At 42.4% G+C, this 25,869-nt stretch overlaps 1 protein-coding gene across 2 annotated transcripts; it reads right to left on the bottom strand.

Moving 5' to 3' along the window:
• Positions 1 to 393: 393 nt before the first annotated feature.
• Positions 394 to 21,955, bottom strand: LOC148354585 (mechanosensitive cation channel TMEM63B-like). Of its 2 annotated transcripts, XM_088350757.1 has the most exons (24): positions 21,662 to 21,955; positions 17,439 to 17,675; positions 17,294 to 17,373; positions 15,748 to 15,789; positions 14,225 to 14,315; positions 12,929 to 12,966; positions 12,718 to 12,860; positions 11,334 to 11,385; positions 11,032 to 11,140; positions 10,900 to 10,970; positions 10,255 to 10,335; positions 10,064 to 10,187; positions 9,250 to 9,383; positions 9,002 to 9,139; positions 7,960 to 8,113; positions 7,283 to 7,389; positions 7,134 to 7,220; positions 6,204 to 6,269; positions 5,969 to 6,131; positions 4,916 to 5,021; positions 4,682 to 4,849; positions 3,519 to 3,634; positions 3,382 to 3,453; positions 394 to 1,388 (listed from the first exon to the last, which is right to left on the bottom strand). In XM_088350757.1, the coding sequence occupies exons 2-24, from the start codon at positions 17,646 to 17,648 to the stop codon at positions 1,209 to 1,211; spliced, it is 2,532 nt and encodes an 843-aa protein (XP_088206883.1). In that variant the 5' UTR covers positions 17,649 to 17,675; positions 21,662 to 21,955; the 3' UTR covers positions 394 to 1,208. The 2 variants fall into 2 exon arrangements, with proteins under 2 accessions (XP_088206883.1, XP_088206884.1); XM_088350758.1 differs by lacking the exon at positions 15,748 to 15,789.
• Between the last annotated feature and the right edge of the window lie 3,914 nt (positions 21,956 to 25,869).

Below are 25,869 nucleotides of genomic sequence, written 5' to 3'. Positions count from 1 at the left end.
GTCGCTGCTGAAACGCTGCATTTTAATCTTAGATCGCAGCGTGTCCCTACAAATACAATGCACTCCATACTTTTGGCGCGATCTACCGGTAGATCGCGTCCAGTTAACGCGCACTCTTGGAGTACCGCAAACATTTTACCGGTCGAGCTAACGACGATGTGGAATATTCCAGAGTCAAAAATGGCTGCTCGTCTTGAAACGGTCCCAATATTAAAAAAAAAATGATGCAAAATGCAAAAGTTGCAGATGAATGGGTCAGGCTCGACTCTTTTGGTTTAGCAAACGTTTTGTGGCCGACGCAACGCATAGAGTTACTTTTGTCCCGTCGACGCAAGTGACCAAAGGCGGAAACCAAAGAAGCCGACAGTCTAGTTCGATTTAAACACACGTCGGTCGAGAAGAAACAACTTTTTTTATTTCCAGTGAGTTCACATACATAGAGCAAATGAAGTCGAGCGAGATAAACGACATTAAAAATAATAAGACATTAACACGTGGACAAAAAGAAACGCTCTCTTCTACAGCAGGCTACATCCGCCATTTATTGGCAAGAGGTCTTGAGCAAGTAGTGGTCTAGTGTTTTTGAGGAATCCCTCCGGATCCCTCCTCGACATGTTTGGAACAGACAAACGGAACGACAATTCCACCGATGTCCGAAACTCCTCATTTCCGATGAACGGAGCGTCTTGGATAACGTTAAAAGAGAGTTGGATGCGGCGACAAATCTTACTTGCTCCACGAGTGCAGAGTCGCGCCTATAGACATTCCTTTGACCGCCGACAAATCAGCGAGGGAAACCATTGTTAACTTAGGCCGAACAAAAAAACAAGTGTTCTTATCCGGTAATGCTGCAAAACACACACGTCAGTATCTCTTTTGAATACGGGAAATAAAACATGGAAAGTCAAGCTGTATTTTTGTTTTGAAGAGACCGCCGCGTAGCGATCCGAGCCGACGGAAAAATCTCCACTCGGAAACGGCGCTGGTATTTTGCAGTCCTTTGAATGGAGTTTCCGGGTGGGGAACCTATTCGTGAGTGGAGAACACGCACGAGTTGAACCTCATTTGGCTTCTTCGTGGTGGATGAAGCCGGACACCGGCGGGGGTCTTTGAGCGGGCTTCCGGCGGAGCCGATCGCTCCGTCGACGGCGCTCTCCGGACATTCGCGGCGGTCCGGGCGCGGGCTCGGGGCAAAGCGGGTTCCCGGGTCAATGGCAGACTTCGTTGTCGATGAGGCTGTCCTCTCCGGACTGGAAGTCCCGATGGAGTCCGTTCTCCACGTTGATGATTTCCTCGTCTTGAGACGAGCCCCGCCCGTCGTCTTCTCCGCCGCCCGATCCGCCTTCCCCGGTGTTGGGATCTTGCAGGACCTCCGCGATGTACATTTGCTGTAGAGAAAACCAAGAAACAACTCGTATGCGGTGAGTCCGTTCCGTTTTTACGATCGCAAAAGAGACGGCGTCGGACGACACTTGCTTATTTTGACTATCATAAACCCTTTACGTCATTGTCCCCGTTGGCCAATCGTGTTGCCGTTCTTGAATTTCCGCCCTTTAGGGCGGTGCGCTTCTGTCACTGAGAAGATTTTAATAACACGAGTATTTATCTAGCCTTTAGGTCAAATCCCATTTCTATGTCTAGCCAGGTAATCCAATCCCATTTTTCTGGCGTACAATAAAGAATGTAGTTCTGTTTTGAATATTGGACCCCAGCAAAGGATAATGCTTAGTTGCCAGGGTTGTTCCCTATTTTGACTTGCATGCACCGTTGGCCTCATCGTCACTATTGGCCAATCGTGATGCGCTGGATTTCAACACCCTTTAGGGCAGATCTCCTTTAGGTAAAAACTAAGGAGGTTCCGAAAAGAAAAAGGGCTCAGGGGAGAGCTGAAAGAGCAGATCGGAATTTCTTATCGGAGGGTCGGGTTATCTCCCGTTCTACCGGCGAGGTCAAAATACATCGATGTTTCTTCTTCTTCTTTCGAGTGTCGGCAGCATCGGGGTAGGATAGACGGCTTTTAGGATTCCACTAAAAAGTAGGGGATTGTAAAAGGGGAGCCCTGGATTTGAGTGGCAGGGAGTTGTTCTCATTTATCCTCATGTTGACAATGAAAACAAAACAAAGCCCGAGAAGCCTGCGGAAATAGGATGAATTCTAGTGATACATTTGCATTTCAGAGAATTAGGATGTTATTCCTGAAGGAAATCTTTTCACTTCTATCTAAATATCGTTGCTAAGATGCAAAAAAAAAAACTTTACCCCCAAAAACGTTTGAAATCACATTTAATAAAGATAGATTCGAAAGAAAGATCTTTAAAGCTCAATAATGTATTGAATATAACAAAGTCATAGAAAATCCTCATAGTTTTCTTTTCTTTTCAATATTTGATACAATAAGAAACAATACATTCACTTTATATATATTTTTTTTAAAATCTTTGTGCCCAGGCGAGTCCACCCCCTCTCCGATTCCCGCAGCCGGTATAGAGTTGACATTTACCGTGATTACGCACGGTACCGAAGGCTTAAAACGCCGCTAGCCGCTTAGCCTTAGCTCCGGCACTGCATCCACGCTAGGGCCCCCCACAACACCCCGGCGCGACAATTCTTCGGGGCAAGGAGTCGATTCTGGCAGCGCCGATAGATTTTTGTTTGAAATGGTACGTCGTCTCCATCTCGCGATGGAACGTTTTTACGATTTTATTTTTTTTAAGGGGAAACCCCTAGTTTTTTTTTTTTGATCCGACCGTAACACCGTAGCGGGTTTAAGAAAACCGTACTCGTGAAGGCAAAACCGTAGTACTTGGCAGGTACGGAACATCTCGTTTGATTGCGATTTTGTCGGTTTTAGTTCCCTTTACTGCCAATAGTAACGGGTCCCTAAAGATTTAGCAATAAGGGCGAGGAAACCGTGACGACAACCATCGAGTCAAAGAAGCAAATGACTGTGAAATACAAACATTTGGTTTCATTTAAACACTGCTTGAAGTTACAGTAATAGGTTTACAAATGTTATATGTTTAACAGTGTATTGATCTTTATTATCTACACATTTAAGTCATTAGCGTTGTTTAGGTACACCATTTTTTTTTTTAATTTTGGGTACAAAACTTCTTTTGTATATGCCTATTTTAAACCAGTTTTAGGGGTTCACTTGCGTCCTCGGCTTGAATACAGTCGTTTTGTTTTTATCGGTCGTTTCGTTTTTGGAAAAATGTGAATATATTCTACCATCTCATCTCATCGGATACATTATAGAAGCGGATTTTTGTTTTTTGTTTTCTTGATTTGGGTCACAGCTCGTGGTTAAGCCGGAACGGAGGCCCCTAAAGTCACACCGGTCGATTTAGACGGGGAGAGGCAAAAAGGACGGCAACTTACTGCAGCTTTATTGGAGTCGATAGTAGACTCTATAGCGCCGTTTTCGGTCACCTCCGATTCGTGAGCGTCGATCTACGAGACGAATGGAGACGCTGAGTCAATGCAAAGAAAAAAGTGCACGGGAGGGGCTTTGTTACCTTGTAGTTGTGAGCGCTTAAATATTTAAAATGTCCGAAGCAGACGTGCGAGAGGCAGACGGTGATGGTGATGATCAAAACAATGAAGGTGAACATGGAGATGGCGGCCGAGAAGCCTGCAGAAAATAAAATGTCGAGAAAAAAATGAGGTCGCGAGGAAGCGTTGCCCTCGGTACTCGTATGCACAAACGCTCCGTAGAAAATCTCTGCTTATTTCTCTCTCGAGAACGATATCGACTGGCCAGGTTGCACACGACGCCCGTCGTTCTTCATCTTTTAGTTTGAATACATTCGTCGGAGTGGTGCGCGCGTGCGTGCTTTATACCAGATTCTTTGTCAAATCGACAAACAGCCAATTGATCAATAGAATTGTAGCTCCTTTTACAGAGTCAACATATGGAATCCACTTGTTGAAATCTGAGGTAGGTGCAATCAACGTTCAAAAATCCTCAAATCCAATTTCCTCATAAACAGGATAAAGACACTACACCGTTCAAGAGTTGCTTCTTTCAAGCCAACAATGGCTGCACCTTTTTTGAAAGAAATCTTTGCTCCCGGCCGGCAAAACTGTTGTAGCGTGCCGGGTTCTTACGCCGTTTCATTGCCAAATTCGAGCACTTATTAAGAACTTTCACATTTTTACACTCGACCCGTACCAATTGTGTATTTGTCAGAACCACAAATATAACTGCATATGCCATTTTTCATCTTATGTGTGCATTTATCAAGGCGTGTTTTTTACATCCCAAGTAAATGGCCATTATATTAGTTTATAGGTGACGGTAATATGTAGCTTCCATTTACAGTTGTTAGAATTGAGCACCAGGAAACGCTACCTTCATTATTCGCATGGCCATAATGAGTGTCCGGAATTGGTACGTAATCCGTAGTGGCGTAAGATGCGCCTGTCTGTAGGGGGTGATGACATATCATGGGATGATGCAGTACTAGTAATGGCAGCTGCTGTATGTCACGGGAGAAAAGGAAATGCAATGGCAAAGCCAAGCCACCAGAGAGCAGTGTCATCCTCATTTGTTGAGAACCGCGGTAACCCAAATTTCAACGACTTTTTAATCCTTGAAAACGAAAAAATGAAATTCTAAGCATTTTCAAGGATTTCAGGCAGCCGTATGAACCCAGTCTTCAAAAGCGTGGTTTCCTACCCGAGCGCATGCTAGAGAAGAAAAGCAGCCAAGAGAGACAAAGGATGGGCGCGGCCACCACTTGGTTGACGGCTCCGGAATGGATCTTCTTGTCCAGTTTGGAAGGCAGGTAAGCGTAGTACATGTTGTACCTGTCCGCCAGGTGTTTCAGCAGCATGTACATCAGACCTGTCGGAGGAGGGGCAGAGTTAGGCCCCGGTGGACCCCCGCTTACATCGGCTAGCGCTAACTCACCGAAGGGCACGATGATGGGGCAGGTGATGCTGTAGGTCATGACCACGGTGAAGACGCACATCATCCAAGCGTACGCCGCTCCGAACTGGAACTCGTAAGCTTGATGCTGAGGTAGGACCACAAATTCAAGTGTTTTCTTCACGAGATGAAGCGAGAACCGGAACTCGTAAATTTGACGCCGAGGGAGGACCGGTGTTATGCGGAGAAATGCATCCCTGCCAAGATTTGCATCCCCTCGCTACTATAACCACTTTTACTTCGTTTTATCTCAATTTTATATCACTTTTCAGGAATGTCACGGGGAACATATAACCAAAACCACTTGGTCTTGCATTTGTTGGGAATGTAATACAACTTAAACCATTCCGTCTTTGAATTTGTTGTGAATGGAATCAAACGGTAATGCACACCGTATACAAATCACTTCTGTTCTTTCCATATGTCCAAACCATCTCAGATCATTTTCACCAACACTCTTAGTCACCACACCAGTCGAGTCATTCCAAATATGTTACGCAAACGGCTCATTTCAAAAACATTTAACCTAGTACGCTCATGTACTCTCAAAGATTTGAGCCATACATCACCGTTGGTACCACCACAATCCTCGCTTTGCATTCATCGGCAGATCTCTACATTTGAAAAGTCTCTTCAGCACAGCCATCGCCTTCTACCCTCCTCTAAAACGCCACCTGCTGCCGGATACCAACTAAAATACTTAAAAACAACTTTTCACCATTTAACAAAATCTCTAATCCACCTACCTCACCACCTCAGTCTCGTTTGTGTTCACCTTAAGCTTATTTCTCTGACACACCATCAAACTCTACTACCAAAGCACTCAGTCCTACAGCAGTCAAAGGGGTGAAACAAATACTATGGAGTCAAATGATTTGTGTAAAAAAACAAAAAAAAAACCTCCGGTACTTTGATTTGTTAAACAAAACGGGTTTGTTCTTTGGTTTCAACGTAGGAATGAATATTTCATAAAGGTTTTTGACTTTTGGGAGGGCGAGCGTACAGCGAGGCGTTAGCGAGCAGAAGAGAACCCACCCGCTTGACGTTCCTGCGTTCGGCGGCCGATCGCGCCAGGCAGAGTCGAATCATGTACATGAGCAGGCCGGGGATCCTCAGCAGGTCCATGGCGTTGCCGATGAACGCCGACGCGATCACGTAGTTGACGAAAAAAGCGCCGTTGTCCGGAAGGAATACGCACCTGGCAAAGAAAAGAACAGTCTTGGACCCCGTATTCCATTCACCGCCGCTCAAATGTACGCGCGCGACTTACTCGAATCGCACTTTGGCGTCTGCCAAGAATTTTTTGTCAAAAAGCCACCGGAAGAAAAGATCCAAACTAAAGACAGGAAAAACACAAACGTGAAATCAGACAACACGATGGCACACTTCGTATTGGCTAATTCGATATTATTTGCCAAAAAGGAGATTTCATTTCTCCGACAAAAGAAATGGGAATTCCGGCTTTTTTTTCCAAGAGGGGCACTTTTGGCTCGGCTCAGTAAAAAGAGCTCCCCGACAGCTATTTCATCGAATCGTCTTTATTGTTATCGATATGAAGATTGTGAAACGTGATATGCAAGAAGATTAGACACGGCACTGCGGGGTAAGCGTGTATGGAATACTTTAAACAGAAAAGATAAGACTGCCAGGATAGGTAGAAAACCTATTTGCAAAGTGGTCCTTTGAGACTGATCTACAGTACAGCAATCACTTTTGATTTCAAGAATAGTATCGCATTGCAATAGCATTGTAAACGCAGTGCGACGATAAACAGTGGAATGACTCTCAGCGGCAACAAAACATTTCCAAATCGCTTAAGGCGATATCTTACGGATATTAATGTTACTTTGTGCACGAAATGACTTCATAACGAGGTCATAAAATCTAGTCGTCTTAAAATTATAACGGCGTTTATTTTTTCACCCGATCGTTATTTTTTTTACTTTTTTATACTTAGCAATTTTAAGTCAAGCAAAACAAAATCTGAAAAATAGGAAAGGGTAATTCTCTCTTTTCCAGCAGATCGGCTCCCGTTGACTTTAAAAAGGCTGTTGACGGTGCAGACACTTTTACCAATAACACATGACAGTAATCCCTCGGCTATCGCGATTAATGGGGACCAAAACCACCCGCCAAAAGTCATCGACTTCAGAGAGTCGGCTCTTTGAGAACGTCAGACAAGAATCGGAAAGTGCAGTACCTGCTTAGACCAAGAGAGGGCAGTAGGAGCACCATAAAGATGAGGAAAGTGTAGCATTTATGCATTGTAGTTCTGTTCTCACCAGACCTGAACAAACAAAAGGAAAGGTAACGCAACGCACACAAGCAAATGGAAGGCGCCGACCGTACCGGGTCCAGTGGGCCTCAAAGAAGGCAGAGTAGTAGACGATGGTGGGAAGCAATGCCGAGAAGGACCACAGGAGGAGGGTGGGGAAAAACTGGGTGATGATCGGGTTCTGTGGGGAAAAACACACTTTCAATAGCTCGCTTTCTCAAACACAATTCATGAGTAAGGCTAGCACGTTTGTCAAAGATGTGTCCCGGGGGCTGCATGTGGCCCACAAGAAGCTTTTCTCCAGCTTCTGAGATGATCACGTTTCCCTGCTTTGATTTCTATCGTTCTGGACCGTTTTCTGATTCCTCCGTTTTCAAACATTCGTTTCTGGGAGCGCAAGTCAAATAAATGTGATGATGAAATCAAACGGAACTCTTTTTCGTATGTCGTCTGAATTGCTAATGGTCGAGCGGTTAGGATTTGACACTCACTGTTGCGACTAAAGTTTGCATCCAATGTCTTACCATGGCGGTCAGTGATATTTTTCAACCGATCGATCGGTAAAACCTTGTGTGTTATGTTTACCCCAAATTTGGGGTCTTTTATGGAAAAAACAGAAATAAATAGGTTATTTTGGGGCTTTTCAGCCACTTCAGTTAGCTTCACTAGACTTTATACAGCATTTGAGAACATTCCATCAGTTTGTAATCCAATTTTTGACTTTTCCGACAAAAAGTGAGGGAAGGCTCACGTTGAGATACTCGACAGGCTTGGTGACGTTGAACTTGTCCATGGTGGTGATAATGATGGCGGGTGTGGTGAGGAAAAAGAGGAGCAAGAAGAGGACGCAATTGATGATCAAGCAGCGGATCCACCACGAGAAGCCTCCCAATGACAGATGCTCCCTTTAAAACAAACAATTCAAAAGTGATCAGAACACAGTTGCCGCTACGGCCGCTGCGGTATCCGTGCGGCGAACGGAACGGCACTATGAGCCGGCTCTTTGATGGGAATGACCGGAGCCTGCTCCTTTTGAGATCCCGATATGTTCTTTGCCACCAAAACGGCTCGATGAGCAGACTTTAGAAGTCAATGACAGTCGTGGGCTCACTTCACTTTTTCTCTTGCGATTGGTCAACGGGTTTCTTTTAGGGATTCTGCGTTGTTGACTTGAAATGTGCCGATTAAGATAAAGGTCAATTTCTTTTGTATTTCATTTATTTTTCTTATTACATCTTTAAATATTTTTTTAATCGATTAATAAAACATCCCGAAAAACACAGCAATGAGGTCAATTAAGTTAATTGTTGCATTGCGTCTATGTTGTTGCACCGAAAAGTCAATATTTTTCATTGATATTACGGTGAATAACATAATGTCTAATTCTTAAGTCCAATCGATTCTATGAATGAATATTGAAGTCGTTTTGTGAATAATATATTGGCTAAAGCGACATTAAAAAATCCGAAGAGCTGTCTGGGAGCTGAAAGGGCCGAAACATTTTGGTGAGCTGGGCCGCGACTCGAAAAAGCCCGGAATTCCTATCGCCGTTTGTCAGGATTTCTACGTTGCTTCGTATTAGAAAGTTTAAATGAGTCAAGAAAAAGAAGTGTAGGGTGAAAAAAAATAACCGCTATTATCATTAAGAAGTAGAATAGATTTTATGAATAAATTATAAAGTCATTCGGTGTGACATTATTATTAGTATTGCATCGACTAAAGTGAGAAACGATATCCGAAGAGGCGCTTGTGGAATGGCCTCCCACTACAACAGCGTCCTTCGACGGGCTGACCAGTAAACGTTGCAGGGATCGGGCGCGTAGCTGACGGTCCAATGGCGCGTCTGGAGTTTGTCGCTGAAGGCGGAGCTTCCGGGTTCTCGACGGCAGTGGCACCCTTGACATTTGCAGGCGTTGAAGTCCTTCAGGATTCTAAATTGGTGGACACAGCACATTTTCCTCTTTTGAGTGCGAGCGGAGGACTCGAAATCAAAACGCGGAGCAAAGCTTCATTTCTGACAGTGTGAGAGCGGACTCCTTACGTGGCGGTGATGGTTTCGTTCTGAAAAGTGACAAAAGCCATTCCTAAAGGTTTCTTATTGACTTTTTCCCGCTCCTTCCTGCAGCCGTCTTTTAATTGGGCCTCCAGTTTGGTGTAATAATTCACAGCTTCTTCCTGTCGGGGAGAAAAAGATTCACGCGGGATTGGGAACGTCGGGATAGGGCTTTGGTTGGTTTAAAATAGAAACCCATGACATGGTCTACATTTTTACCTTGGATTAACAAAAAAAAAAACAGACAAAAAGAAGCAGAAAGCCTAAGCAGCATTTTGTTGTCAGATTTGTTCTTACAATTGGACAGCTCCAAAGGAGGTCGATTAGGAAGTGAGTTCCTTATTTTGACTATTGTGCACAACATTATCACTTTCAGCCAATCGTGTTGCCGTTCTTTAAATTCAATACCTGATAGGTTACAAAAAGCTGATCCGTCCTAAGTTACATAACTAGGTTACATTTATTATTATTATTTTTTTTTAAATCGACATCTTCTCCACTTATAAAGTTTCTACTTCACTCTATGGGGTGATTTTTTTGAGGTCAAGTTTTAGGTAGGGTTTTTTCATTCGCTTTTTTAGCATCTCACGTCACTGTTTTTCCATTTTGGGCGGATCTGATTATTCATATAGAAGATTAAATCAAAAGAAATAAATAGAGAGAGGACCGTTACAACAGGTTGGAATTTTCTCCTTTTGAGGGTTATTTGTACAGTCCTTTCCTGTTCTCCATGACAGTTTAGAGCCCATTGATGTATTCTCTCCTTATTGGGAGTGTCAACTAAACTTGAAACTTATTAGACCTGCTCGCAGCCTTTGATGACACAACAGCAAAGATGTCCGCAGGGTTTGGGGTTTATCATGGTGCTGACGTGCTCTTTGGCCAGCAGATCTAGGAAGAATTTCTTGCTGCGTTCCGCCTTCTTCCTATCAATAGAACGCAATATCCCTCATTTCTTTCATTAAAATATTAACAAGGGGGTCCTCCTCCTACCTTTCCGAGTTGAGATACATGAGTTTGGCCACGTTGTAACAGATGCGGGCTTCCAGCACGATGCAGTTTTTATACGCCTGCCTGCACAAAATAAATGAGAATCACATTTATTCTCTCGCCTCAAATACATAGTTGTCGAAATCGGATTGAAGGGGAAAGGCACGGCACTCGTATACTCAAATAAAGGCCGTGAGAAGCTGATGAGTTTGTTCTGTTTTTAATATCAGACAGCTGCAAAGGAGATTGCACGGGATGTCACTTTCTTGTTTGGACTATTAGGCACAGTTTACACTATTGTCATTATCAGCCAATCACGTTGTGCCACCTTATTTCCACATTCTTTTGGGTGTATCTGCTTATTGTAACCCAGGAGAGATTTAAAAAAGAAAGGGCTCAAGGGGTGTATTTTAGAAGTTTTTTGTTCAGTCCTCTCCTGCTCTAGCAATTTCAACATCAATTGATGTATTCTTCAATTTGGAGTGTCTGTTGAACTATAAACTTAACAATTAGTCCGTTCGTTTCGAGGGTATGTCTACAATCCTCTCCTGTTCTTCTGGCAAATTCAAAATTGAAAACAGAACAAACTTATCAAGCGCAATACAAAAGACGTGAGGGACAATCACAAAAGGATTGAAAGGCACTGACTCAAAATGTTGCTTGATTTCCTTTTCGTCTGCGTATTTGGAGAGACCGTTGACAAATAACGTTCTTTTGACCTGAACGGGAACAAACCGACGTTAAAATCCGTCGGAGTGGCGGCCATTTTGCCAAACCGACCAGGTCGTCTTCAGTGTAGTGCATCTTGGAGGTGTGTCTTCTCATGCTGAAGACCGTCAACAACAAGTAAAGGAAAGCAAAGATGGTGTGCAGCCACAACAGGGCGTTACTGGTGAAAGGGAAAAAAAAGGTCAATCACAAAACCATTGTAACGTATTTTGAAGATGTCTCTTGTAACACAAGTAAAGAAAGGCAAAGTTGGTGTGAAGCTAGTTAGGGGTCTTTACTGGAGAAAAATAAGACTGAAAGCAGAAGGGTTAAAAGTCAATGGAAAACCAGTCGGCCGACGATTAGTCACTTACTCCGCGTCCAGATTTGCGATGGTCGTTCTTCCAAAATTGTACGCGTTGTTTTCTGGAGGGGGGAAAAAAAAAATCGAATTTTGTTAAGTCCACTCACTATTGATGCTATTGACTGTAAAAAAAGAGCAAATTGGTTGAGTTCTGAAGAAGCCTTTTTGTACTCATTAACGGACGTCACTGACAGAGACTCTGTACGAAACGGCTCTGTAAGCCGGCTCCCCGCCAATCAGGAGCCGGCTTCCTTCAAGGCACTTGATTTTTCCACTCTCGTTTTTTTCCTATTTAAGGCGCACGTGTTTGGTCACTATGCGAGGCGTCATCTGTGTCAAGAGCAGACGACAAATGGAGGGGGAGGGGGTTTAAAAGAAAAGAGTGGAAGCAAGAAAATGAGAAAAATTTGACTTATTTATTGTAAGTTTTTTTAGAGTAGTACTCCATTATTTGCTATATGGGTATGTATATATTAGAGCAACAACAAAAATGAAGAGATGCTTGGGAGCCAAAAGAGCCAACAGCTCTTTTTCAATGGAACTACACTGTTCAGCAACATATAGAGTTGAAATATGACATCCCCTTAAGTGTCAGTTCTCTAGTTGTTTTACAGTCCATTCATTCTTTAAAGATCTTTTAAATTTCAGCGTTTCCTTTTGTGGGGGTCTCCACGGTGGTAGAGTGTGGCTATCTGACTTAAAACTCCTTCCCACTGTGACCTCTATCAGTGTGGATGGGCCTCCATCTCCTCACATGGTTAGTCTGTGCCTCGTTATCTTTTTATTCTTTTTTTTGTTGGTTTCTTTTCCCATTCTTATGTGTGATGTTGGGTGGTGAGAAAAGGGGAGGCGTGTACGTCGAATGTTTTGCCCTGCGCGTTTCTTTCGCTGTCTTAAAAGTGAAATACAAATACGTTTTGAATTGAACACTTTAGAAGGCTGAGCAGGAAGAGATTCTTTAAAAAGAGCTGGAATCACTAATTATGGAGATTGTATAATCTCCGCAATTAGTATCACGATTAACAATATTTTTCTTTATTAAATCTATTTTGTGCATGATGTTACATCATTGCTTCTATACTGATTAAAGAAAAAAAATTGCAAAGCGGCTCTTTTTGGCAAGCCTAAAGAGTGGCTGTTCTAATTAGAGCCGGGCTTGCCACGAGTAGGCTTTTTTTTCGTGAACTGAGCTGAAAGAGCCCGTTCTCTAAATAGAGACCGAATTGCCATGAGTCATCTCACTTTAGAGCGCAAAGTTTAAAGAGCCAATTGTCACCAAAAAAAAAAAGGGTTGCAATTCCCTTCAGTCAGCTCTTTTTAGTGAGCCGAAGCCAAAAAAATGGAAATGAAATCACTACTAGTTGAATTTGAAAGCGTGCGAAGAGGCAACTGACCGAGCAGGTTCCCCGAGAAATTGACGGGCAAAATAATGCCCACCGAGAGCACGCCCACAACCACGAGTAGTCCGATGATGTGACGCTGGAAGGACAAATAATGCACGGCGTCCTCGCCACACTTCTCCCTTATCTCGTCGTCCCTGCGAGGGGTAAAAAAATCCACTTTAGACCTTTGATTTTTGGGCTGACGAAGACCGGAGCGACTCACTTTATACGGAAGATGGCTGTCAGCCAGGAACAGAAGCCCTAAGACAGACAGAAAGTCATAACAATTAGGGCTGCAACAACCGATCCCTCAAATCGATTCAAATGAATGATTGCTTGCGTGGTGCAATGAATGAGTCACTCGGCGTGTTGCAGGGCCGTTGACGTCACCTTCGGTATGAAAGCAAGGTGAAGTGCCAAAGCCATTTTTTCAAAGCTAAATTCAACAAATGAAACGTGAGTGACACATACAAGGGTTTGACCAGAGTCCTCAAAAGTGCGGGAGCACTTCAAAAACAAATGCGTAAGGAACAAGCTCCGCACCACCATGATAGATGGATGAATAAATAAACGGCCAATATTCTCATTATACAAGTATAACAAAATAGGACTGCGAGTCCAAACAATTCAATAAGTAAAAATGAGACGACGATTCTGCGTTTGACGTGTGCGTTTTGGAATTGAATTGTATTGATTGTGATTAGACACGGGACTCCTGGGTAAGCGAGTAATAAAGACATTAAGGAGAAAAATAAGATCAAAGAGTTTTTAAATGAGGAAACATGACGTCACATTTGCTTGTTCGCTGACCAATAACTGTTAGATGTAATATTGGGCAATAAAAATCCAGCCGGGCGCGAACCGATCCGCGGGTATCGAAGCCCGAACCAGCCGCAGGCCGACACATTAACTAAAGAAAACCCATATTTTCATATTTCATTCTTGAGGCCCTATTTTTTTTGTGCGAGTTTTTTTTTATCATCCATCAGCCATTGTTCGGCGACCACAGACCACGTTGCTTGAACGGGGGACGGAGTTCATCGCGCCGCTCCTCCGCAAAGAAAAATCAACTATCAACAACGACCGGTGGATCATTTGAACTGAATTTCGGGTTTGGGCTGAGTTTCGGGCTCAGGCTTAAGAGCTTACCTCTCATTTCATTTCAGTTAACTCATCTTAGGCAGTGTTTATTTGAGCTGTAAACAAATTTAATTTAGGTATAATTTTAAGATTAAGCATGCAGTTTGAATTTTTTGGCAACGTCTGACTCATTGTGTCGTTGTAGATAGTACCTTGGATTTTTTTTGGGGGGGGGTTATTATTAAGCTATTTTTTAATTATATAGTATGATCAAATATTCTACCATTTTGTGCACTCTTTCTGTCCAAAACTTTAACATTTGAATAAAAGGACATTAAAAAAAGTGTTTTTAATCCGATTCATGCGTTATTAACGCAGCCACTCACATCAATGCAAGCAGGTGATTGGTGGATGGTAGGAGAGGGACGGCCGTCCTTACCGTGTCTCTTTGATCAATGTCCACCGAGCTGGAAACCGAAGTGAGGCGCTCGTAGCGATCCGGGACCTCTGTGGTTGGGACGGCGCTGGCACTGTGGGAAATTCGAGGAAACCCAAAAATTCATATTAGTGTTTTCACAACACGTTTGGCAAACGTTAAACTCGAGTTGGAGCCATAGCAGTAGAGCCAGAATTTGTCCGGCAGAATTTTTAGCTGTTCACAGCTTGTGTTAGGCCTCAAAAGGAGAGCGAGGATGGAACTGAAGCGGATCGGTGCGAGTTCAGCAGAGTGTGGAGAGAAATGTCGACGTGTTTGACACAAAACAAGGCAAGGATATTTTGGGGGCCAATTATTAGTACGGGAAACATGCTCTGCTGGAGCTCAAAGAACGGGAGCACCCGCGAGAAGCTCTCCCTCAGTCCAAAAAGAAATGAGGCGGTTATTTTGAGGTAGAAAAAGCTTGACGTAGACAGACTACACGACTGTTCAAAAGTTTGGCATCACACAGACAATTTGGGGGCTTTTTTTTATGAAAAAGTCACACTTATTTAGCAATCGAGTTGTCCAATGTCTATATTTTGCCCAAATGAATCTCTTCATTTTGCCAGTCTCGGGTATGATTTTTTTTCTTCGCCACTCTGCATTTCGGAGTCGCCTCTTCACTGGAAGTGTGGACATTGGTGTTTTGTGGCTACTTTTTAACCAAGCTGCTAGTTTTAGGACCTGTAAGGTATCTATTCCCCAAAATAGAGAACCTAATGTACTTGTCATCTTGCCACTCTTTCTACTCTGGGCTCGTTTGTGCTGTTTTCTGAAGGGATTAGGATATCTTCAGTTTATTGGCAATTCCTCACATGGAATGCCCTTCAATTCTTATAAAAAGAAAAGACTGTCAAGTTTCACACGAAAGTTTTTTTTTTTAATGTCCATTTTGAAAGTTGAATCACAGCCACAAATGTGATGCTCCAGATAGTGGACTAGCTCAAAGGAAAGTCCCTTTTAGAACATCTCTAACCAGCTCAACTGCTTTCAGTTGTGCTAACCATAGCACAAGGGTTTTCTAATCTGACGCAATTAGCAAACATAACTATTAGAAGAAGGGAGTGATGGAAATGGGCCTCCATACACCAATGTAAAATATTGCAGAAAAAAGGAAACATTTTGAAGCTAAAATAATGATTAAACACGTTAACAATGTACAGGTGTATTTCTAAATTGTTTCATCTCATCTTTATTTTTATTTATTTTTTTAAATAGTAACTTTCCTTCTAAACTAAGTAGATTTCTAAGTCTCCAAACTTTTGAAAGCGAGTGTATGTCTCACAAAGAGATTAATTTGCAGATTAGTAAGTGCAGATCTCATTAACAGGGAAGGACACCCAACGATTAAGAATAGCGGTCATTGGCGAGAAGGAAAAGGAGTCCCATGAGGACGGCGGCACCAGCTGGCCACACAGAGAACTACAAGTACCTACCACATTCACGACACGAAGAAAAACACACAGTAAACAAACAGAACATACTATTCCCGATCGTCCAGACGACTGTAACGCTGATCTTTTCTCCTGATGAATAGAGGGAAAAATATCATGCGACTAAATTTATAACCAAACTAGAAGCGCATCTGTTGTTCCAGATTATCAACCTTGCAGATTACACATACAGCTGTTGGTTATGTATGTACATAGTTCAGTTTCAAATTTGTATCGGGCGCGGCTAATAGTCCGAAAACTTGGGATTTGTTTCTTCGTAACGCACAACGCAAACACAATTTTTGGAACACGGAGGTTTGAAATGACTTTGGGCAGCTGTCCCCTCCCCATCCCACCATCTTGCTACGCTACAAACCTATATTATCATTATCGGTTTGCACACAGCTGAAAAAATAGCGTAGGAGTCAAATCTGAATGTACTGTATGCAGCTGGGAAATGTGAAGCAGCACACTAACGGGGGAGGGATTGTGTTCTTTTCACCCTCAAATTGTTTTGCTTTTGTTGCTTCATGCATATTAGAGATAACGTGACAATTCTGTGCTTCTCCTAAAACGAAAAAAAAAGACTTCTAGTCAATAGCTTAAACAAAAGCACAAGGCTAAAAAAATTTAACTATTGCACACCGGTCAGTTGCCTGTACCTGTCGAAATATCATTTAGGAAGAATTTGTGCAGCCCTGACATTTCAAACCGTCCTTTTCAGTGGAACCTTAGGCTTTAACCATGAGTTAGCGTGGTACATTTACTTATTTCAAGGCTTTCTTTTTGGGGAAATCTGCAGGAGTTTAAAGACCTCAAACTGAAATTAAACCATGCGTGTTTGGCGGTTAAAATATCCATTTTTGCACATAGCAATCCTCGTTTGTAACACAGCTCTTAAGCGTAACTTTACTAATTAGTAAATAAGATATAAAACATCGACTTCAAGTTTATTCAAATCTTCAAAAAGGTTTGCTTCGGTTAACCTCGTATTCTTTCACTTTGCTGTCGCAACGATTTTTGGGGGGTGACAAAATTTGACAAGGCAATAGGATGTTTCTGTCTGTAGCTGAATCCTTTTGGGATTAAAACATTAAATATAATAAACATTCCCATCTACAAATGATACATCATATACTTGTGTCGAGTTAGACATGTCATGTCATTTGTTATTGCAACATTTTGCAACAATTTTGGCCTGGTCATCCTGGAAGGGGGATGACCTCATGTGCGCTTCCTTCTCAAGGTTTCTCCCCTTTCCTCATCTTGAGGTTTTTGAGTTTTTCCTTGCCCTTATGTAGGTTTTAGATCAGGGGATGGTGTCATAACAGTCTGTGGTTTGCAATAATCTGTGCTCTGTGCAGCCTTTTGAGACTGTGATTAAGGGCGTCAGAAATAAACATGACTTGATTATTTCTAGCCATTTTATTCATTTTTCTTTGTACTCCTGCAGCATTTATTGTTCCCTCAAAAACGGTCAATTTTGTTTTGTTGTTTGAGCGTTTCATGCCCATTTTTGGTAATGAAGCAAGGTTCATTCAAAAGAGCAAAAATGTCTACAAGTAAACATGTCATATCTGAGTCGGATGCACTTTACCTGTCAGCGTCGGTCACCAGAGCCAGGCGGCCGTAGTCCCACGCTACTTTTCTCAGGAAAGAGAATGCCACCAGCAAGCCCTGAAAGCCAGGGCACAATTAGTCGCCGTTAGAGCGATCCTCGGCAGACAAAGAGAGAAACTGACCAGGAAGCACATGAAGTCAAGGGCCAGGACGGTGGGCACTCCGCCAAAGGGCAGGCCCTGCAGTACCGTGCTGCGAATTCGTGCAGAGTAGCAATACTCTTTAGAGGTAGCGTTGGGCGGCTGCGTTGTTGTGATGCTGGTGGCGCAGCTTAGAGGGTCTGTGCACGCTTGCGCCCCCCACAGGGACATCCCTAATAGCAGCGCTCGCATCTCTCGCTTAAACGTGGTGATGGCCTTCTGCAAAACAAAAAGGAATGCTAACTCCGTGGCATACGCACAAACACAATACTTCCCCATCAAGACATAAAGAGGCCTCGTGTCTAATGGGTCCAAATGCGGACCAAACGTACCACAAACAAAAGGGATTTTATTTTCCCCGTGTCAAATTAGATCTCCTTTTGCAACACGTCGGTCGCATATTGAATGCTTTTGGAATATTATCTCATTAGCTGCAAGACCACGAAGCGATAGCCTACAGAACAAAAATTTCAGAAATAAGATCTTTTGTAGTCATTACGTTTTGAATGTATATGTTTTCATGTTAGATAACTTTTCACAACAGCAACATTTACACCAACAGTCTCAAAATCAAATAACCTGTGCGCCGCCAGAGCTAGGGTCTGGGTGATGATTGCCCGAATGGATTTTTCCATAAAAAGAATCTGAGAAAGGCTTTACAAATAAACATGATCAAGTATAGTTTTTTTGAATTCCTTACAAAAAATAATATCTAAAAATGAAATATATTAAGAAATACAATGAAAAATCCATAATCCCCTAGGGATGCACAATGTGCATTCAGTGGTCAGTGCCTGCTGGCGGTAAAAAAAAAAAAAAAAACAGTACTGGGGGAAACCACTCTTTGGTGTATCTGATGAGGAATCGAACCTGATGACATAAATACATTGTTAATTTATATGTTGCTGTTGTATTTATAGTTTACATCGTCACAAAACGATTGTAATATTGGCCGGACATATTTGACAACATTTGTCAGTTGCTTAGTTCGAGCTAAGAAAAATACATTTCATTTCAACTTTTCATCGAAAATGAGGGGGGCGTTGTAGAAAAATAGGGTAATACAGTAAATCTAAAGCACCAGACCACTGAAAGTCAATCCATATGACGTGTTAAGGTACAGTAAGGCCAAAACAACAAGAGTGGCGTTGCAGTGCTTTTCAGCTAGCGGTTCTTCGGCTCATCCGCCGGAACACTAAGTGGTTTATCTGCTCCACGAAATGGCCCGGTGACATCACTGCAGCCGGACGCAGCCCGACAATCGGACCGACGATCCACCCAACAATGAAAGCATACACGAGGCAACCTTCAAACGGGAGCCCAGGGAGGAAGCGACACACTCCGCTTTAAGCCGGGGCTTTTCAAACCTTTTTTGGGGCGTACCTGCCATCAGTTTCCTGCCATGTGCCCCTAAAACCAGTGGTGTCAAACTCATTTAAGCTAGGGGGGGTACATGCTAGAAACTCACTCCACAAGGACAGGACTAGTAAATAAATGGCAAAAAAAGTCTGTCTTAGCTGAAGGGCTGAAAGTCTTTTGGGAGGCTCCGAATTAAATCATGATTCAGGGATGTAAGATTTGATATGATTATTGAGGGGATTTCTTTCCTAAATATTTTTCCTTCAAAGATTTTATCTCTTGAAATGTTTAGCAGTTATACATCTGTAAACAGTTTAATATAATTTCCACCACAGTTTATTTAACCGGGGGAAACTCATGGAGAGTGACAAAAATATCATTAAAAACTCATTTAAATGATTGATTTCATGTTTTAAAAGTCATGGTCTTCTTTTTAATCTTTGAATGAATGAAACGGGGGGGGGAATAACTCAAATTATGTGTCAAACAAAAAGAAGAAATCTCACTGGTGATGTTCCTCTCTCTTTCTCTAGGTGATGATCCGCTCATGACAAATAAATGCTAATTTTGTGACATATTTGGAAATATGCAAGTTTAGAAGTCATAGCCGGAGTAAAGTTTTGTGTGTATTTTGGCAGCAAACTAAAGCTTCGGTTTATTTCGGGCTGTTTATCAAATCAAGTTAATGCGTCGGGTTTAGGCGGGTTCGGGTTTATATACCAATGGGTCGGGTTGGATTTTTTTAGGCCCAATATTACCTCTACCCCGATCTAAAACCTACATGAACTCAAAAACCTCAGCATGAGGAAATGAAGAAACCTTGAGAGGGAGCCGCACATGAGGTCATCCCCCTTCCAGGATGACCAGGCTAAAATGGATGTAGCGAGGGCAGCAACAAACAATACGCAGACTTCGTCAACATGAAATCTAGTTCATACATAAGAATATAGCGTTAAATTCAGACTAAGTCACACCTGATTATAAGCTGCACCCAGTACACCTTTGAAGTAAAAAAAAAAAAAAAACATTTTTTACGTACATAAGCTCCACCAGACTATAAACAGATACAAGACAAGAGTTTTAATGACATTAGAGCCAGGGCACGTTTTTTACAGTGGAAAATGTTTGCGGCACACCACTAACCAAAACTGTTAGAAAATGACACTGAACAGGATGTTTGATTACAATAAAATGTATAATACCCCCAGTTTTTACAGCACAGACACTTGACAATCACATATTTGCAGAAAATGATTCATAAATGTTTCATAAAATTTTAAAAAGTGACATTGCTGTCTCTGACATTGGATAATTTCTCACGCACACCTGACCATTTCTCACGGCACACTAGTGTGTCGCGGCACAGCGGTTGAAAATGGCCGCCTTAACCACCCACATTCCGACGGACAAGCCGGCGGGCTGTTGGACATTTGATAAACAAATAGGTGTCTGTACGATGTCACTCGTCACTGAAAAACATCACGCACCGCATCATTGGAAGGACACCCGAAAACTATAAAGCTGAGGTGACCTACTGGCCGTCTTCAACTTCTTTGAATGTCGGCTTCATTACCAACCGTGTAAAATATTCACTCCAAAACTCACGATAATGCCGACAGATGAATAGGAATCCGCCTTAAACATTTCTGCCCGGTTGGCTGTTGCTTCTTGTTGTCCGTTTTTTGCACCACATTATTTCCGTTTACAAATAGACTTGTAAAACGATTCCCGATGTGATAGTTAGCGCTCCCCTTTTGATGGACATCTTTTCCATGATGAGGGTCTGTTCACGGTCGTTTTTATTCATGCACAAAGCGCGAGGTTACATTAGTCCCGCGTCTACCTCCTCACATATATTCCAGTAGGGCAGGGCACCCCTGGATGCCATTAGAAAAAAAATGTCTGGATCGTTGCATAAACCGCAAGGTGGAAAGCTCTGGTGAAAAAAAGTGGTGGCATATATCTGAATTTTATGGAAGTTTTAAGCCTAGTTTCAATGAGGTTCCAGATCAAATCTTAGAGGGAAGGGCATTCCGCACCACCGGGGCTTGATTGGAGAACACTCTCCAACCTGCGGTTTTCTTCTTGGCTCTTGGTATCATTAATAGACCGGCATTTTCTGAGCTTAAATATGTAACGATCGTATACATTTGCTTATTATTTTAATCAATGTTGTTTTTGTTTTTCCAAAATATTTGTTACTACTAGGAGGCAATAAATAATACACACGATCCATTTATAGCATTTCTTCCGTGTTTACCATGGACAATTGTGTCATTGTAATCCTGTGCAGTCCTTTGAGACATTTTTGTGATTAAGGGCGTCAGAAAGAAATGGGACTTGACTTGAGTGCAGTGTCTTATCTCGTTGTTATCACCGACAATAAAAGACATATCCATTTGAAGGGGCGGCGATGGCTCGGCTTGGAAAAGAAACCATCTCTGAGCTCGTTTGTCCTTAGTTTGAGCAGCTCAGATTGCCGAAGAAGATTTGGCGACGCATTAGCCGCCGCATTAGCCGCAGACGGCGCCTTATCTCTCCGCGTCATCATCAGCTGACATCGCAAAGATAGTTGCCCGAGTTCGACATTCAACTGCTCGCCTTTAGAATCCATTTCACAATCATGTTCTTTGACCCGACCACTCACTGTCATAAAAGGGGGAAAGAAATCTTACTTCTTAGTGAGCAAGCATGTTATAAGAATCCATGTCATCGGTTTGGAGCGCTCGAGAATGGAATCCGTTTCAAAGTCCCAATTGGACACCTTTACGTCGACACCGTTCCGAATGGGGACACAGAGTGTGACTAAAGCGTCTCTAAAGTGAAAAAGAGGCCGGTCAACTTACCTTTTTCTGGGCATTCGACGAGTGCTAGCGGTTAACCGCGTAGCTAGTTAGCGAGCTAGCTAGGAGCACTTAAAAGTAATCGGGAAAGCCGAAGTCTACCCAAACACATCCATTTTCTGATTGTCCGGGGGGCGTCCTCTGTCGTCAAACGCGATCGACTCAATGAGAGAGAATTTATTGTGCAGAATGCCAAAAAAGATGCGATTGTTGACAACAATCATAAGAACTTTTCGACGCAGCAACAATTGTGCGTGTGCACTTAGCCGGTCAGACAAGTCTGGAGTAGTGAGGTGTCGTTCGCGAACCAAAGAGCTCTTCGAGCCGGCTCCCGACCAATCGTGGCAGGCCGGCTTTCTTGGAGAAGCTGCAATACGGACAACGAAGAATCCAAAATAAACGAGACGAAACAGAGAAATTGGCCAACTATGGATGGATGTACTCAATTGAATAATAATAATAATAATAATAATTTCCTTGTATTGTCATTCTGTGTAACAATGTACACAGAACGAAATGTCGATTGCACCTGACCCGTTGTAGCGAGCCGATGCAGCCGCAGCCAACAGAGGGCGCCGCCGACCACTTTTTAAGTCTTAGGAATGACTCGGCCGGGGCGCGAACCACCGACCTCCCAGTCTCAAAGCGGGCGCCTTACCATCTAGGCTACTGAGCTGGTATGAATGGGGGGTTCTGTTTAGTCTGACTTTATCGGTCTAAAATTGATTTTTAAATAGTTAAGGTAGTGAATTTTATCATTTATGGCGCTAAAAAGTGAATAGATTAAATTTTCCCAGAGTTTGTGGGTTGATTGGCTATAGAGTCAAAAAATAAAAGCTATTATAACATTGTAGAATAATATTTTTTTAAATAAATTCTTGATTAATGTTGTGCTCAATTTCATATCATGTTGGCAATATTTGGATAACAGCAATAACAACTAAATCTGAAGAGCCGGCTCCTTTTAGTGAGCCGAGCCGAAAGAGTCGCTTCTCGAAAACAGCCGGGATTCCTATTTCCAGTCTTAAGTAATGCTTTGTCGTTGGCGAACGAAACGGCTTGATGCGCAGACTCTTTGAATTGAACGACGGGTGTCAGCTGCCTTAGAAATAGTGATGCGTCGTTCGCAAACGAAACAGTTCCCATCCATCACATCAAAGTGTATTTTTTTAGCACCTTTTGAACAGAAAAATGCAATTCAAAGTGCTGTACAAAAACAATTTAGAAAAAGCAACCTTAACCCTGAAAAGACCGAAATGTTAGTTATTGGTCCATCTGAATGCCGTGACTTCTTCTCAAAAACTGCTCTGAATATTGACAAAAGTAATATCACTGAGACTTAGTCAAAAATATAGATGTCATATTTGACCCCGATTTGTCCTTTCAAACACACGTTAAGAGTATGACTAGAAGAGCTTTTTTCCATCTTCGCAACATTGCTAAAATTCGCCCCATGCTGTCTCAGTCGGACGCGGAGATTATAATTCACGCGTTTGTTACCTCCCGTCTCGATGACTGCAATGCACAACTCTCCGGTCTCCCGAAGTCCAAAATCAAGAGCCTGCAGCTGTTACAAAATGCTGCAGCGAGGCTTTTAACTCAGACAAGAAAGTTGGATCACATGACACCCATTTGAGCTAACCTGCATCGGCTCCCTGTTAGCTTAAGATGTGATTTGAAGGTTCTGTTCGTATTATACAAAATCATGCATGGACTTGCTCTCTCATATCTTTCAGATTGAATTTCCCCCTATGTTCCGGTCCGGAGCCTTCGCTATGGAAATGCCGGTCTACACGTGATCCCAAGAGCCAAGAAGAGATCCGCAGGTTCGAGAGTGTTCTCCATTCGGGCCCCGGTGCTGTAGAATGCTCTTCCCCCTGAGATTCGACCTACAACCTCAGTGGAAATGTTTCAATCTAAGCTTAAAACACATCTCTATTCTATAGCATATGAATAACATATATTTTAGGTTGACAATATATGTGTATTATTTGTTATTGCAACATCGGTTGCAGCCTGGTCATCCTGGAAGGGGGATGACCTCATGTGTGGTCCCTTCTCAAGGTTTCTTCATTTTCCTCATGTTGAGGTCTCATCTCATTAGCTGCACCGCTTATCCTCAGTAGGGTCGCGGGGGTGCTGGAGCCCATCCCAGCAATCATCGGGCAGTGGACACCCTGAACTGGTTGCCAGCCAATCACAGGCCACACAGGGACAGACAACTCCCTCGCCCATTCACACCTAGGGACAATTTGGACCGGCCAATCCACCTGAAATGCATGTCTTTGGAATGTGGGAGGAAACCGGAGTGCCCGGAGGAAACCCACGCAAGCACGGGGAGAACATAAAAACTCCGCACAGGAAGTTCAGTAGCTGGATTTGAACCCACACAGGAGGTTCCCAAGACCTTAGAACTGTGCCGCACACGCGCAATCCACTGCCCCGCCGTGCTGCCTCATGTTGAGGTTTTTGAGTTTTTCCTTGCCCTCATGTAGGTTTTAGATCAGGGGATGGTGTCATAATAGTCTGTGATTTACAATAGTCTGTGAAGCTCTTTGAGACTCTTTGTGATTAAGGGCCAAACAAATAAACATGACTTGACTTGACTGAGGTTTTTGAGTTTTTCCTTGCCCTCATGTAGGTTTTAGATCAGGGGATGGTGTCATAATAGTCTGTGGTTTGCAAAGAAAATAAACATTATGACATGATTAATTCATTACAAGGAGATTCTTGAGTATAATATAGATCACTTGGGCATTTGTAATGTTTATCTTCCTTATAAGATCAAACAAAAACACAGTCAGCTGTTTTGTTTTTGGTTAAAATATTTATATTTAGGGTTTAGTTACAATTGATGTTTAAAAGTATCAGATAATACTCGGATATTAGTTTATTTTCTACACTTGAGTGGTTTGAATATTTGAACTATATTTTTTAAATAATGCGTTTTTGACCAAAACATTTCAGATTTCAGATTCAGATCTACTTTATTGTCATTCTAGTACACGTGTATACTACAACTTTACAATGAATACAAAATACGAGGAATAAAATCAAACAAACGCGCCATGGGGGGAAACGGGTAGAATGCATAAAAATACCCAAATGTTTACAAATATTATTGGTTTTATGGCCTTTTGGTTTTGGGAAAGCTTTATGGGCGAAATAAATTGCTTTACTTTGAATCGGAAGGCAACGGAATGTATTTTCCTAGCAGTGAATTTGCGCTTGTGAAAAAAATCTATAGAATTTGCTTATGATAACAGTACAGTTTCAGAGTCAGCGGATAAACGTACGTTTAACATCAAGACCTTTATAAAACATGTAAGAAACATGCACTTCGGCGCGGTAAATCCAATGAATGATTTCAAATGACATTTCTCGCAATATAGTTCTTAAATAGCAATAAGTCTATGCAAGTGAGACAATGACGTATTTCTGGAGAAATCTCAGGATGGTTGGAAGTTTCCAGTCAGCGCTACTCCCAATGTTATGCTAACAAACCCGCAAACGCCGAATACGGATTTACGTTACTCGCAATTCATTTCAACTCTTCTTATGCCAACCGAAGGTCAGAATGACTTGTAAAGCACAAATGTTTGTTTTCAAAAACGGGGAGACAGTTTGGCCAGCCACCACTGCTGTCTACAGCATCGGCTACTTGTAAATCGGTCCTAAGCTTCCATACGTTTCCCCCAAACTCCCAATGACGAAAACGGCGGGTCGTCAATAATCGAAGAGACGACTTCATTCTTAAAAGTAGCTCTCGAGTGCGTAGCTGACATTTTCAAAGCTCGTACCTGATAGCTAATGCCCACAGATGTGTATAGATATTTGACTCCTGATAACTTACCCGCAATATGCTTTAGTGTTGGATTTTGTGTTATGTTTTTGCTTTCTTTAAATGACACACGTGGCAGCTCGTTGACTTTTTCTTTAACAAAAGTATTGCATTGAAATGTGTTCCATGTCAAATTATTTGCACATTGAAAGGTATTTTGACATATATGTGTACGAGAAAAACAAATCAACGTTTTGTTTCATACAATGCAACACAGCATTGTCTCTGAGAATGCGCTGCTCAAGAAGGTCTTCATCGGCAAAGGTAACAACGTCACACCGTTCAAATCCTGCCATCAGCAACTGCCCCTGGACCTATGGCTTTCTTTCAGCTTATGCACAACATGATCCATTTTGAGGTACCTGCAAAC

Source organism: Urocampus carinirostris, chromosome 13 (assembly GCF_059441175.1).
Source record: "Urocampus carinirostris isolate Australia breed hairy pipefish chromosome 13, RoL_Ucar_1.0, whole genome shotgun sequence".
Classification (NCBI taxonomy): Eukaryota; Metazoa; Chordata; class Actinopteri; order Syngnathiformes; family Syngnathidae; genus Urocampus; species Urocampus carinirostris.
Note: the sequence above shows the minus strand (reverse complement) of the source record. Positions and strands in the feature narration are given on the sequence as shown.